At 41.4% G+C, this 15,675-nt stretch overlaps 1 protein-coding gene across 5 annotated transcripts in view; it reads left to right on the top strand.

The window, feature by feature from the left end:
• Window positions 1-10,959, top strand: part of LOC142560468 (calcium homeostasis endoplasmic reticulum protein-like) — a 60,385-nt gene extending 49,426 nt beyond the window's left edge. For all 5 annotated transcript variants that reach the window (XM_075672604.1, XM_075672603.1, XM_075672605.1 and 2 more), the window contains 3 exons: window positions 2,330-2,530; window positions 6,472-6,551; window positions 10,433-10,959. In XM_075672604.1, the coding sequence (XP_075528719.1) occupies window positions 2,330-2,530; window positions 6,472-6,551; window positions 10,433-10,626 (475 nt within the window). In that variant the 3' untranslated portion in view covers window positions 10,627-10,959. The remainder of the gene's footprint in view (window positions 1-2,329; window positions 2,531-6,471; window positions 6,552-10,432) is intronic.
• The last annotated feature ends 4,716 nt before the right edge of the window (window positions 10,960-15,675 follow it).

Genomic DNA, 15,675 nt, shown 5'->3' with positions numbered 1-15,675 from the left:
CTTGCTACTATTGCAGTTTTGGTTCGTACCCCTTTCTTACACGCGTGTCATTTCTTAGTAAAGTTTTCTGGAAAAAAAGTGTGCATTAGGATCCAGTAAATAAGGTGATTTTGCTAAAGATTTCGTTTTAGGAGTTGGCCGTTTTCTCCATAACATAGAAAAAAATAAACAGCACACTGCTTTTCTATGCCCCATTAGTCATGCAGTTATCGTTGAGTTAAGTTTTATCATAATTGTATGTTTCTGTTTCTGCCTGGTTTGAGCAATGCTGTGAGTTCATGCTTGAACAAAATTTTCAAGTGACAAAATGAATTGGTGGGTCAAGTGGAGTACAGAGTGTAGTTGCCTCCTCCCCGCAAGGCCTCTTACTGCAGAGAAACCAGCTTTGAGAGGGCATTTTAGCGAGCTACTCGCATACTCGGGGACAGTTCTTGAACCTTGTTGTAAGAACCATGTGCAGGTTATATGCAGGCTATGTGCATTCTATAAAAGCTATCTAAAAGGAAAGGCTGCAGCCAATGTAACTAAAAAATCCGACTCCAAAACTTTGTTGGGCTCCAATCACACTGTTGGTATACACGTTACACAGACTCACCTTTTCTGGTAATATCCTGTCATGTGCTGGGTACACAATTTTGTGCCCCAAGATAGTGTACCAAAGCAAAAGCACTGATGAAAATAATGTTTAAAACGTGCCATACACTGTATTTACCCTAAACTAACATGTAGCTCTTTTTTCCGGGAATACGGGTTCAAAAATTGCCTCTGTGTACGATTGAATGCAAAACCAAAACCGCGTTTGCGACGTTGGCAACAGCCAGAGGCAGCTTCATCGTTATTGCAAGATAGAAATAGAGCGCATGTGTTTTTGTGATTTTTGATGTGTGTTTATTTTGTGTTCCACTGCGATCTGGAGCTGTATTCTCGGTCAGTAGTTCGAATACACCATCACTTTCGCAAGATTGGGTGCGACTCGACGCTGGATGTGCTGGTATGTAAGGCTGCCAGCACTTCTGGTGCTGTACCAAGCTGCTATCTGCGCACAGTGCCAGGAACGTTGTTGGCCACAAGTCCAGTGCAGAGTTACGTAAAATCTTGCAAAAGTGATAGTAGTATCTCTAGAAGTGATCGATTGAGAATACTGACAATGTTTGCTTGGTATCCGTGGCCTGTGAAGCATAAATTGGGACAATGACGCGCCACTTTCATTATGAAAGTTCATTAAAAAAAAGTTCCCTTCTGTGAAGGTCGATTCTGCATCTCTCATTTTATCTTATGCGAATGTGAGAGTCATGCCATATTTTTCTTTTGTCGGGGGTATAGGGGGCACGTTACATTCAGCTGCATTGTCATCTTATTACATTAAACCTATGGAAATTGGGTGCGCGTTAGATTCAGGGCACATTAGAATCAGGTAAATACCGTACTCAACTCTAACGTGCCTTCGATTATAATGCCGCACCCGGATTTTCATGCTTTGAAAACTGCAAAATGCAATACCGCCGATTGTTCGCTCACCAGATTTTCATTGTAAGGAAGCACAGTCTGGGCCAACTAAAACACAGAATTCGCAGAATATGTGCGAAGTCTAATGAATTTACTGAGCAGGCCGAAACAATGTTGCAAGCTCGCAGCCCCTGCAGCCGCAGTGACGGCTTGGATTGGACGACAACAATTTTCAGCAGGCTCAATAAATTTCGAACATGTCCAGTACGAAAAAACATGGCCTTCGAGACCATGGGTGGTATTCTTGGGCAATCACTTTTGGTGACACTTTCACTTTTGCAAGATTTTGCTAGACTAGTGGCAGGTGCGTCAGCGTCTACTGGCGCAATGCAAAGCACTCTTACAAAGTGCAGTGTCAAGAACACTGTCACCCGTAGGCGCCGCAACATCGGTGCTAGTGTAACAAAATCCAGTGAAAGTGAAGATATCTCCGAATGTGATTGCCCGAGAGTGCCGCCCCAGTTCTCATTACTCCGAGGTCGCTGAATGTGTGATTTGGACACAAGCTATTGGTGTTCTCTAATGGTTGCAAGCTTTCAGCCCTCGCAGAACTGTCCAACCTCTAGAGTATCTCGGAGCTTCAAGATTTGGGGGTGGGAATTGGGTACCATATATTGCAGCTTTGGTTTTGTACTTGATTCTGACATGAGTGTAATAGTTTAGTAACTTTTTCTGGAAATAAAATGTGTGTTAGCATGGAGTAAATAACGGTACATCTTGAGACCCTTCTAAGTGAAGTTTAGCTTCGAATTCGAATGATATGTGCAAAGTGTTTTGTGAAAGGAGTTGGAAGGTTGGTTGTTTTGGCATTGCAATGTTGCAGTCCCCCAAGTGCAAAGCACGATGAGGAGCCCAGAAGAAAGAAGCGGAGTCGCAGTCGGTCGGAGTCGCAGTCCCCACCTCGGCGCAGCAGACGGTCAAGGTCGCTTTCGAGGTCACACTCTCGGTCGAGATCCCGGTCCCATTCACAGTCTCCCTCAAGGCGGCGTTCTCCAGAACGCAGTCCCACGCCTCCTTCCTTCTTGTAAGTTCTTATATTTTTTTGTGCTTCTGCTTGTTAACCATAAGTATGATACATATGTTGCAGATGACCTCTAAGGTCAACTGGAACAAAAATTTGGGCCACGTAAAATGCCTAGTTTCAGATAGCATGTCATAGAGTAGCCTCTGTGAAAATTTTTATGTTTGAAGGCTTGCAAAAATAGAAATTTCTGATAATAATACAGTTGACTTCTGGTAGTTTGTCTTCGGTTAATTTGATCCCAACCGTAGGTCCCAGCCAGCACACATGCATTTCTCTGAGCCCATACTTTCATTATTTTGATTCTAAAATTGCGGTTTGCTGAATAATTGTAACTTAAAAGGAAGCTTTAGCTCAAGTGCTCCTATCTGAATACATGTAAAAGGAGAATTCATTTTTTTTGGCAACCACTGCACTAACTTTGACAAGGTTTGTCGCATTTAAAAGAAAACCTTAAAATCTAGTGACTGCTCATTCTGAATTTTCAGTTTAGGTCGTCAAGTTTTTATTAAAAATTGGAAAAAACTTCACATTTTCAGAAAGTGAAACTGTCAAGTTTAAAACTCTGATAAATCAGCAATGAAAAATTATATCCCAATTCTTTGAATTGAATATGATACTACATCTAAGGTTGACAAAATTGATACATTACACATGAGTCTGAAAAAATTCAGTAAGATGTAAATACAAGTTTTGCGGAACCCTTGTGCACGACTAACAAATTCACGTAAGATATAAGTTGACATATAGAATTTGTCTGCTTTGAATTATCTAATGGATGCTGTTTACAGAACCGCGATACCTGTTCTTGATGCAAAGCTATTTGTAAACTTCATGTTTCTATTTTTTTTCAAACTTTCGAATTTTTAAAAATTCCTTTAACAAAATTCAGGCCCTAAATAGAAATTCCACTTCCAACAGTCACTAGAATTGAACTTTCTCCCTCAAATGCAACAAATTTAATATCAGTCCAGAGGTTATCTCAGAAAAACATTTTTTTTTGTTTTTGTTTTATGCAATTTGAATAGGCCATGTTGGAGATGGGGCTGAGCTAAAGCTTCGTCTTAATCAGCGTTATGCACCCCCCCTGACCCCTATGGTGACCCAAATAGAAACAGCACTTAGTGGAAGCAGGTCTTAGCAGAGAGAGCTTAGGGGACAGTGAATAGAAGTAATCTGTCGAAAACGCCTATTTTCGGCCTGCCTTAGGGAAATTCTCAAGCAGTAATGGTAGCGTACAATGTCCAATTACGGTATTTACACGATTCTAATGCCCATCTTTCTTTTTTTTTTTCAAGAAAATCGGGCCGGAAATCGCCTGCGCGGTGCAATTAGATACGACACCGAAACCGCTTTTGCGGTGTTCTTATGCTTTGCCGCATAAAACAGGGCTGTATAGCGGCGAATCTGACTTTAGGAAGCCAATTGTCGTTGTGCATGTCATTTTTCTTGCTAAAAAATCGATGTGCATTAGGCTTCGACTTTGTTTAGGAGCTTTAATGTCATTTCTACGTTAGTTTTCTACTTCAAACGCAAAAATCGGGTGCGCATTTGATTTGGGGGCGTGTTAAAATTGGGCAAATATTACCAAATGAAACAGCAGTGTGTTTTAATGTTTTTTCTTCAACTTGTTTACTTCGACCCTCCAAATAATTCAGTAAATTTCGTCGGGTGTCGTCAGGGTCAAATTAACAGAAATCAACTGTATATGGCTAACTTATTTCCATCAGTGCAGCGTGATCAAGGAGGGGAGAACTAGAAGCAACAATCCGCCGATTAGATTCTAACTTCCTATACATCGGGCAGTTGTGGGTTGGACAACACTCAAAAAATGAAATTAAAGAACAGAAATGGTGTCATTAGTGTTCGTTGGGAGTGACGCATGACCCGCAATGCGCAGTGGCTTGAAATGATTTCTGAATTTAGGCACCTGTTAAAAAATCCCGGAGGTGACTTACTAAAACTTTACGTCGTATTTGCAAATGACCAGGTGCATGCATCATCTGCTTATGTGGTATTTAATGGCTGCTACAACAAGAACAAGCAGTCAACTTCCATTAATTGGACAGGACCGGCGAAGCTGATCGAATTATCCAGTGTGTCGAATTAGAAAAGATGCAGAAAAATGCCGAAATACACCACTGATTCACTTGACAGTAATTGCCCAATTCTAACACGCCCCCAAATCAAACGCACACCCACTTTCAACGTGTCCAAAGTAAAAGACAAAATAGAAATAACATTAAAGCTTCTAAACAAAGTAGAAATGTAATACACATCCGATTCCTTAGCAAGAAAAAGACAAGGATCAAATATTTGTTGCACAATGGCATCTGGTTTCCCAAGTCAGCTTGGCGGCACGGTGCTTAAAGTTAACTTCGCCGCGATACATTAGTCTTATGCGTTAGAGCATATGACCATTGTGAAGGCAGTTTGGTTTTGTGTCCGATTGCACCAGGAAGGCAATTTACAGACCGATGTTATTTTGTTTAAATATGCACTTTAGGATCCAGCAATACCAGTGAGCTATGGTTATCGGTTGAACATTGAGCTAACGCAGACAAGTGACAACGGTCGAGGAGCAGAAAGTCAACTCATTTTATTGCCAAGAATGATTTGTTCTTATACAGAGAATTCTGTGATGTCACACAGGGCCGTGTGCAATCTGCAATCACACCATATTGTTCGATAAGACAAGACGACACATAAGAGCTTGTGCTACGACAAAGATCTTTTAGGGCAGCCCGAAAATAGGCATTTACGACGAAACATGATGTGTGTTCAACGCATGCACTATTCCCCTAAGCTCAGCTGAGACAGATGCTGCCAGTAAAGGGGTCTCTATTTGGGATCAGGCGCATGCGTGATGACTGGTCAAGTTTGAATTATCCAGTGAGGGCCAGCTTTAAGATTAAAGTAACACTAGTTTGGGCCTATAAAATGAATGGATGCTGGCTGGGACCTTCGGCTGGGATCAAATTAGCCGGAGTCGAATTAGCGGAACTCTGCTAGGGGTGTGCAAATATTTAAAACTTTCGAATAATGAATTGAATAGACGCTATTCGTAAATACAAATATCTTTTAAATAGTTTTCAAATATTTTAAAAGGTCAGCTGAGAATAATCAAACGTAAAACTAGAGCAAAAGTACAATAGTTTTCATTCTTGTGGGCATAACATACGCATAAAACTATAGGACTTACGTAGTGCAACATGCTACATAACAAGGATCATTTGCACTTTCCTAAAAGTCCTGTATATGCAAACAAACTGCTTAATAGTTCCTAATGCTCCATTCATGCATTTTTGATAAATGACGTTCGATAATGTACGATGTAATGTGAGAAAATTGGTAAGCTTATGAATACTAGGATGTGAATATTGTTTTACACCAATTGCTAAAATGTCTGCTCGCTATTCGGAACCTATTTGAAAAATATTCAGTATTTGATTCGATTCACTTCTTGCACTATTTGATTATTATTCGATTTAGTCTCAGAAATTGCTGCTTGCACACCTCTCCAGCCAACTGTATTGCTTCAGTAGTATAACATCCTTATTACCAATTTAGCCAACGGGAAATCACCTTTCAGTTCACCTTTAAGCTTACTGCATTTTATTGGAAAACCATGCAAAATTTTTTAGGAGAACATGGATTGTGACTGATGTAAAATTTTTACAGTATATGTCTGGCGTAGAAAACCGCTGCTTCTCAGAGGACGATTTTGCTATTGGCGGAGAGCACTGATTAATTTGACATCTAAAGAAGTTGACTCATAGCTATCATGTTTCATTGGCATTTATAATAGGAATGAAAGGTCTTCTAAAAGGGCAGACGGTCTTTCGACTGAAATTGCAAGTTTTAAGCTGTGTGTGTTGGAAGTGAAACAGACAATGGAGTGAAGGCATTGTGTAGTGCCTAGAAATGAAACTGTCTTTTCCCAGTGGTTCTTCGTATGGCGGCGACCCCAGGGATTCAAGGTTGGACGAGTCCAACAAGGGTCATCAACTCCTCCGTAAAATGGGTAAGGAAGCATGTCAAAAACTGTCGTACTACTTAGTACCTAATGTCTACTTAATACTTATGTCTCTAAAGTAATGTCTACTTAATACTTACGTCTCTGAAGTTATCCCACTTGAAAGGAGCACAGTGCAGTTTGTTGTATTAAAACAGTGTTTGATGATGTGAATGTGTAAGTTAGTTTGTTTTTCATATTCTCACAGCACAGTGATGAAGAAAGAGCACTACCAGAAAGAGTCGAATGAAGAATCTGACTTTCATTCGGCAAAACCAAAAAGTAGGGCAATAGTAAAGTGTGAATTGTAGTGGCGAGCACGCTCCGCGATCATTGAATCTGACCTTGTAGTCAAGTCCTTTTGCTATTTATTCATGTGCCGCTATACATTTTAAAGGAATTGCTGGTACTCTTACAGGTTTGAGATTGCACAACAGTATTTGCTAGGGGTGTGCAAATACTCAAATATCAGTGAACCGAATCGAATAGTTCGCGTTCGAATAATTAGATTCATGAATTAAATGTATGTATCCTCTACTTGATTTTTGTCTAATACAGTAGCCGACTAGTAAATTGTATACCGATAATTTGGACATCCTTGATTATTCGGACAGCTCCGTGGCACTGCCCATAGACCCAATGAATAAGGACGACCGAACTTTCGGACACCTAACAGTGCACCATGCGATAAGTCTGACTCTGACTACGACTGCATGCTAATTTGGCCACAGAGTCAAGCAGAAATAGCTATACTCTCGTTAACGGCATAGTCGTCGGCCATGTTGCTAGCGCCTCCTCAAAACCGAAACTAACGAAGCCTGGTCGATCTAATATCCGCCAATGAAGATTCTGTGCATGCAGTTACTTCACTTTCGTTTATCTGTAGTGACAGCATGACAAGAAACTAACGAAGCCTGGTCGATCTAATATCCGCCAATGAAGATTCTGTGCATGCAGTTACTTAACTTTCGTTTATCTGTAGTGACAGCATTACAAGAGTAGAGATAAAGGCCGCATTTTACACTTATAACGAACACACTTATAACGATCCCAGATATAATGATCTATTGGTTATAACGACCACATTTCAGTACATTTACAATTTTCCAACCCTCCCTAGGGAAACTGCTTCCAGATATAGCGAACATTTTTTAAATCTTTGTACTGCTACAACAAACACTTCAAACCCAGTCATGGTGCGGAAACGACACTGAAAACCTGCTTTCTGGACCAAAGTGCTGCCGAATTGTATCTGCTGATGCCAACTTCAGTGCAGTTAATTTTTGATCATTTTTAAGGGTGAGTCCATATATAATGATTTACATATAACGACCAATTTTCGCAGAACTAGCAAGTTCATTATGAACGAGTTCAACTCTATCACTTCTTTTTTTTTTAACCGTGCTCCTGTTTAAAATGTATTAGAAGGGTTCTACTACAACATAACGTCACTAATTCTTTAGCTCTAGAGGGAAAATAGCGTTTAATTCTGTCCAACTTTCTATTGATAAAAAATATCTTGCAGACCTTCATATTCTAGAGCTGAGCTGTAATCAGTGTTGGCACATTAATTTAAAGTTCCCTTTAATAAGAGCAGATTGTAATTTATGTATATCTTGGTTTCTGTGTACCTAAACTACTGACTGATAACTTGCTACATTCGTGTTATGCAATGCTGGGGGACTCCGGAGCATGGGCCGTGCCATGTTTTTTTGCCCAAGAATTGCAAGGTCTTAAAGTTTGTGATAAATTTTGTCGTATTCAATATTTGGCTTTGTTTTCTTGATTCGATTTCAAATATATCATTTGGTATTTGCACACCCCTAGTGTTTGTGTTTACAGTCTGACTAGGCACGTATCTCGCACCTTAGGATGTCCAAGACATTGTGGATACAGCAAGCTTGTCTTGTGCCAAGCAAAAACATGTAACAGCAATAATTTAGTGAAAAAAGTTCTCCGGGTGAAAAGTAAGCAACACACGCATGGTGTATTTAACCATTATAGAATAGCTGACACAGGCGTAAGAGATGTTCACTACACTCAAGAATGAATCAGTTGATTATCGGTGCTTTATGTTGCCTCTTGTGCGTGATATCCCTGCTGCTCCGCGTCATCATTCATGGTGCTTTATATTGCAACAATAAAACATTGTTTAGCATCTTAAGCAAGTGTTACCATATGGGTCAAAACAATGTGGTTTGGACCCATATGGTGTATCATAAAACAACGTAGTTTTGTGATACACAAAAGTTTCCAAATTCAGTACGATATGTCAAGGAATGTTCTCTAGTGATGCGGGGCTTTTTAGATTGTGCATCTTTTACTATCAGGCTGAAGGTATTGCTTATAAAAAAAGCTAAGCTGTTGCAATACTTAGGCAGGGACTCAAACATTACTTCTTTCTTTTTACTTATTATCTTGGTAGACGGGTTGCTGGCTTTTTGCAAATAGTTCAAGTTAAAGGTTTAGCTCCTTGCCTCAGAGAGACAATGCAAGAAAAATGCTTTGTTGAAGGGGCCGGAATCGAAGACTCTGCACTGCTTTTTCAACAAGTTTGCTTCTACATGTGAAGATTAACAAGCATATCTTAGACAGAGGCAAATGTTAGATGTTGTTAACCATGGTCTAACTTAACGAGTGTGTCAGAACAGAACGAAAATGAAAACGGAAAAAAAAAAGAATTTTTGACCAAAACAAAAATGTAACCGAAATGTTATTTATTATTTTGTTTCAGAGTGAAACCGAAATATTTTTCATTGGTATTCGGTTCAACAGGAAAGTTGGAAATCTGAAACAATTGACGTCGGGCAACGCCAGCATTAGCACGTATCTCAGGCAGGGATAGTGCAAGTGATAACTGTTCAAGCGCTCGAATAATCAAAGCCTGCCACTTGATACACTAGCAGATCGGCATCATAGCAAAACCCAGGTCTTGCGTGCTGAAGAGCTTATCGTTTCATTTTCTACAGGCACGCTTTGCGACTGAAGTTTCATAGTTCAATTAAGTTTGTTTTATTGGAACAGCGGTCTTGCATTTCGGCGAGTGCATTTGACAGCGTGCTGTCTCCGAGATCATGCTCAGTACTCGAGGCACTGAGCGGGACCTCAGAATTCATAATTCAATTATTGAGAACAATAAATACTGCTTTTATTGTTACTTTGCTCTGAAAAGTTTTGCACGCAAATAAAATCCGTTACGAACCGTTACATATCTTTTTTCATTCCGGAGCAGGACCGGGACGGAACTTTTTTCACTGGAATGAAACTAAAACCAGAACGAAAGACATTCGTTCCGTCACCCTGAACCTAACCTGCTAAAACGGATCATTCTAAAGAAACTGGGTGAATCACTACTCTTTCATGCATAAAAGAAATTCTATAAGTCACTAATCATATCTATAATCTATAAGCAAATAAATATTTCTCAAATTTCATGTGAAGAATAGTGTGACTTATTGCGACTTGTCGCTGTAAGCAATGTTATAGCATATTGTCAGTTATGGTCTAAGCAAGCCTAAGCTAACTTAATAGGTATATGAATAATTTAAAGGAAATAGGGAAACCACTAGTCTTTTCAGCCTAAAAGAAGCTTTGCACTTATAATAAAATCCTGAGATGGTCCACCTAAAATCAGGAGACAAAAGAGTGAAAATGTGAGGTCAGCTAGCTTTCAGTGTGGTGGGTAACTTTTAGGTGGGTAATTCTCAATTTCTTAAAGCCGGTAGCTTAGTCAGGGGTAGGTTATCATTCAGAGGTGGGGCATCTCTCGGGATTTTACTATATTAATCTATCAATGGTTGTCAAAATTCCAGTGCTGGTAGCGATGGATTTTAACAATTGTCTGATGCAAATGTCTGACTGGCTCCTGCTGACTCACTGGTAATGTTCAGGGTGGGGAGGTGCTGGTCTCGGCGCAGCCGAGCAGGGCATTCAAGACCCAATCCACCCGGGTGACATCCGAGACCGGCAAGACCTCTACAAGGGTGTCGGAATCAACCTGCACGACCCGTACGAAAACTTCCGCAAGAGCAAAGGCCAGGCATTCATCAACAGGATGAAAGCGCGGACAGAAGACGTCAAGTGAAGATTTCGCATCCCTCGACCTGCAACCATCGCGAGCAAGCTCGCATTCGTCACTTCTTTCTACTTGCCAGTCAAGTTTCAGACATTGTGTGTGTGTCCATTTGTTGGTGTCCCATCTAGAGGAAGAACCACATCCCTGCTTCCTCGCCCGTTGTTTCACGTGCTTCGTCTTTTTAATTTTTACGTCCATTTCCTGACCTGAGTGCAAGGTGGGACTGGACTGTCATTGCTCATGTGACTTGAAGTGGATCGTGGCCGAGGCAAATGAAGTGAACCGTGCTGAAACTCTGTACAAAGCAAAGCTGGCATTGATTAAATGATATTTCTGGGCAAAGCTGTTAGAGTTGCTGTTTTGCGATTCAACTTGAGAGAGAACATGAGAAACCATGCTGTGCAGTGTGCCAAAATATTTAATTATTTTAAATTGCTTTTTAGCGCTATTCGCAAGCATGAAGTCATTTCACATCTGTGAGGCATGCAAGGCCAACTGCAACTTAACTTTCGATTGCGTAAGAAGCCTAGTTAAAGGTAGTGTGGATATATAGGAGCCTCCATGGAAAATTTGACTTCTGTACTACGAGCATAAGTGTCACAAAAAGCTTACAAAAATAGCCATTCGAACTGAAAAGGCACTGGCATTACCGCTCGGTAGAAGTGGCACATAGCCTAGAGCGTGAAACTCCACGGTACGACCTCCGAGATGAGGGGATACCTGCAGTGCTCTTAGAGAATCTCGGAGGTGGCATGCTTGTACTTGCATCATAGTGACAACCACCAGGTGCGCGTCGTCCGCTAAGTACTGTTTAATGGCTGCCAACAAAAAAACTATGCAATTACCAGCCCTGCAGCTTAGCCAACATTCATTGCAGTTAGCCTTAAAGGGGTCCTGAAACACCCCATCGAGCTTGGTGGAAGGACACATTCTGCAGGTAGTGCACACTCTGTGAACATCTTGGCCAGTTTCTGCGCGTGAGTGGGGCACGCGGTGCTCGCAAGCGTAGCGCAAAGTTGCGTTTTTCTCAAACACTATTTTCAACTGAAGCCCTCTCCTCACTCATTTTGGGATAGCTGGTGGCTGCCACGCATCGTCATATCACAGATTCCCGTACATGGCTGCTATTGGCCAATAACTCGCATCAATCAAGAAGCGTGAGCCGACTGTGATCTCCCCAGGCTCGGCCGCACCTGCCCACGTGGAGATGAAACTTCGGTTACACTGCTTATTTGTGGGATAGTCATCGGGTCTCGTTAATTTCGATTGGTCTGGAACACTCAACTAGCCTAGAACTGTGCATAGACTTAAGCCCAGACCGCATGTATGTTATGCCTGCCGCGCCTGTCAAGGAATGGTGGTTAGCAACTACAGAGGACACGTCCCAGTGCATGCCCACTCCCAACCGCTCCTGGCCAGACGTACTTCGTATTGAGCTTCGTATTGAGTGCTACAAAGTGGGCAGTCTGGATTTGTCTACTATCTGTACATGTGAAAGCCGGTTTGCAGCACGTAGCATGGCCAGGCTGGAGCATGCGAGCACGCTCCAGCACTGCCGTGCATTTGCAGTTGCGCGTAGTTGCGTCTGCTGCTTTGCATTAATCCCGAGGCCACCATGGGGTGCCGGAATGAGCCCTCTCGTTCTAAGGCGGCCCCTAGATAAAGCAGGTTTTTAAAACTTTGTTATCTAGGGCCTTACCTCATCGTAACACTGTAGATAGGCGTCACCACTCTACCGCCACCGGTGCTCATTTTTTCCTTCAGAATGGAGTATGTTGAGGGCAAATAGGAAAGGTAAATATCGCACTTGAAGTATCTACGTTCGTACTAGCTCTTTTGAAAAATTTCTTTGGTAATATATTTCTGGGAGGCACCATACTCGTTCCAAGGCATTTCTGAGGCTTCAAAGAAATGTGGTTCAGGGCCCCTTTAAGGGTTACTCAATCGATAGAATCACCCATTTACCAGCATTTCCTAATATAGTCAGAAGTTTGAAGATATTCAGTGTCTGCCAGTAAAAGCTTTCGAGATAAAGAGGTGAAACATATCAGCTAAAGCAGCTTACTTTGTGCTGCAAGAAGCTGACCATGGCCTTCGAGATTCAGAGGCATGTGGCCACCCAATCTTGGAGGCCATAATCTGTACATAGTCGATATATTGATGTGTAAGAGTTTGAGTAAATGGGAGGCTCACTGTACAAATGTGTGGTTGATGTGGAATATGTCATGCTGTTGCTACTGCTGATGAAAACTAGTACACGGACTATTCTCGCACCAATAAAACTGGCACGGAGTGTTTGCTGCTTTAGCAATTAGTGTTCAGTGACAAGGGACCCTCCGCAGGGCAATCGTGGCTAGAATGTAGATGCACACCAATGTGAGAACAGAATCAATCAAGTTTGCTTGCAGCTATAGGCTAAAAAAAAGACACCCTTGACACTCCTGTATTTTGCTCAGCGACAATTTTGCAAGGCAGGTGAAGTCCTGTTGTAATTTTAGCTCCAGTTTGCATACATAACGCCTTAAATTTTCTACTCCTCATCACTATAAATTTCCCTTTATGACAGCCCTAAAGAGGCCTTGGAAAACTTAAACTTAACCAGGTCAATAAAAGAGTGAACCGAACAAAGCTTACGAAATTGCTAAGCCGACTGGAGAGTCCATATTAAGAGAGTTTGTCTTGAATAAAGTTAGCTGTACCTGTCAGGTGGATGATGTTTCTATTCATAAATGGCTCACTCTTCAAGCTTCCTTGCAATGCATACGTAAAGTCTGGTTTTGCCCCTCTTTTGTCTGAATTTTTTTTAATGAAGTGAAAACATTGTATTAAGTGCACCTGAGTGACAAAAGCCAGGGGAAAATAAATGAATTGTTCTCACTGGAGTCTTTGGCAAGTAATCGGAGGTCCTTTTTTTTTCATGAAGTGCCGAAAACTCAATATGTTGTAAGCAGCGGTATGTGATTCTTCAGACTTCTAAAAATTCATAATAATGGTGGTGTGAAATATGGCCATGGATTACTTGAAGACCATTTTTGCACCACCAAAGTCACGTTATAAACGTTATGCAGCAGGCTCCAAAAATAGGCATTGCAGAGGCCTTAGCTCAGCATGATGTGATGCCTGGGCATTTGTGAAATACCAGGGAGAGCCATATTTATCAGTGGCAAAATTTTGGCAAATTATGCCATTAGCATTGCCAACACTCACATTTCTGAAAATAGTCTCGGTATGTATTTGTTCTCAATGTTGGATATTTCCTGCAAAAAATGATTCTACAGGAAACATTGCACTGGAAAAGGTTAAAGGGACGATGAAGAGGAATACTAGGTGAGTTTAAACTGGTAAGACATTCTTTGAAAACTTAATTTTATTTGTTTAGCAGACAAAGGTTGATTACTAATAACCAAAATGAAGGAAAAATTTCCCCATCTTGAACTTCACACCTGACTCTCGGCAGCAGTAGAAGCGTGGCATCAAAAACTTTATTGTGTGTTCTTTTATTTGGGCTGTTTCGACATAAAAGGAAGGTTCAGTATCCTGCTCTGGTGGCATCATCGGTAAGTATGGAAGGTGGGGTATTTTTCACATGCTTTGGCCAGTTTGCCTGGTCTGTTCTCAACCTTGTATCGGAACTGAGGGCCCAAGTGACATGTATATCACAACAATTTTAATGCAAAGCGTTCTTCTCTGAATGCATCCACATTATTGTGGGTGGGCAGGCAGGGTATCTAGCTTTTTAAATGGGCCGATCCCGATGACAGTGCGGTCTAAAATTGTGTGCCATAGGGGCGACTGGATAGGCATACTGAAGCCACTAAGTTTATTTATTTATTTATTTATTTATTTATTTCCTCAAAGGCCACTGGCACTACTGCACTTTAGTCTGCTTTCGATCATATATCTTGTCATTCCAAACATTCTGTCTTGTGTATTATAAATATAAATGTTACAGCATATAATCTAAGCACTTGATACACAGCGTTTACATTATTCGTACCACTGTCTCCTACGAATAATGAATGTTTCACATTACGTGGGCATCAACTACAGTTGAGTCTGCTAAAGTTTTTGTTAGAGTGATAGCTTTAACTACTTTGCCCACTTTCAATGCACTTCAATCTTTCCTTTCGCCTGTCTCTCCCTTGGTGTGTTGCGTTGTTTTCATTGTATGAAGCATCTGCCAAGTAGTCCGACAACAAGTTTTATTGAGACTGCAATCTCACAATTGCACACACAAAAAAATTCAAGGCCGTTCCATATTGTGAAGGCCATTCCAACCTTTGAATAATGCCGTGGCGGCGCTGCGATCGCAGTGAATTGGGCCGCATCAAGGTCGGGCTGTCGGAAACTGCTGGCGATTCTGCTCGGCGGGGTCATTCGTACTGCTTTGCGTGTGGCTGTTTGTGATCAGACTGCTGAAATTGTGTTCCTAATTACACATGACATTTATTAATGTCTTAAGAATAAATTCAATTCTGTGGTTTTTATGCCGCGCAGTGACTGCACGTCCATTGCAGCCGCAGTATCGGATTTCATTCTGCTATTCTAGTGTAATTGCCTTGGAGGGCAGTTATTTTGCTTGCTCTACAAGCAGCATCTGTCTCTCGTGTGTATTCTTGCACATACAGTTTTCCATCAGTAGTTTTTGTGAAACGCAAACGAAAAAAAAAAAAAAACTTTAAGCTTGCTGCTTGCCATTTTAACAGATAAAACATTCCAGGAAGCACAAGTTGGCTACTAGCTGGATTCATACAGCTTGAGCAGGCTAGAAGCAGCTAGAGCTATGTCAAGCTATAGTGTAGACATCTTCTAGATGGCTAGTACTTGATGTCTCCAAGCCATACGCTTCTAGCCATTCTGAAAGACAATCACCTAGAAAAAGTGTCGAAATTACGAAGGCGTTGCCACGGAGGATCCAGGGAAGCCTCAACAAATGGGAGGGGGGGGGGGGGAGTGACACGGTCAGTGTTGTGAGCGCGGAAGTTGCCGGCATGCTTCGGAAAAGGTGAGAGCATAGTGGCGCTGATAGGGGATATGAAGCCCCCTGTTTCTGACTCA

This window comes from Dermacentor variabilis, chromosome 10 (genome assembly GCF_050947875.1).
Source record: "Dermacentor variabilis isolate Ectoservices chromosome 10, ASM5094787v1, whole genome shotgun sequence".
Lineage (NCBI taxonomy): Eukaryota > Metazoa > Arthropoda > Arachnida > Ixodida > Ixodidae > Dermacentor > Dermacentor variabilis.
The sequence above is the reverse complement of the archived record's forward strand: the minus strand, read 5'-3'. Positions and strand labels throughout refer to the sequence as shown.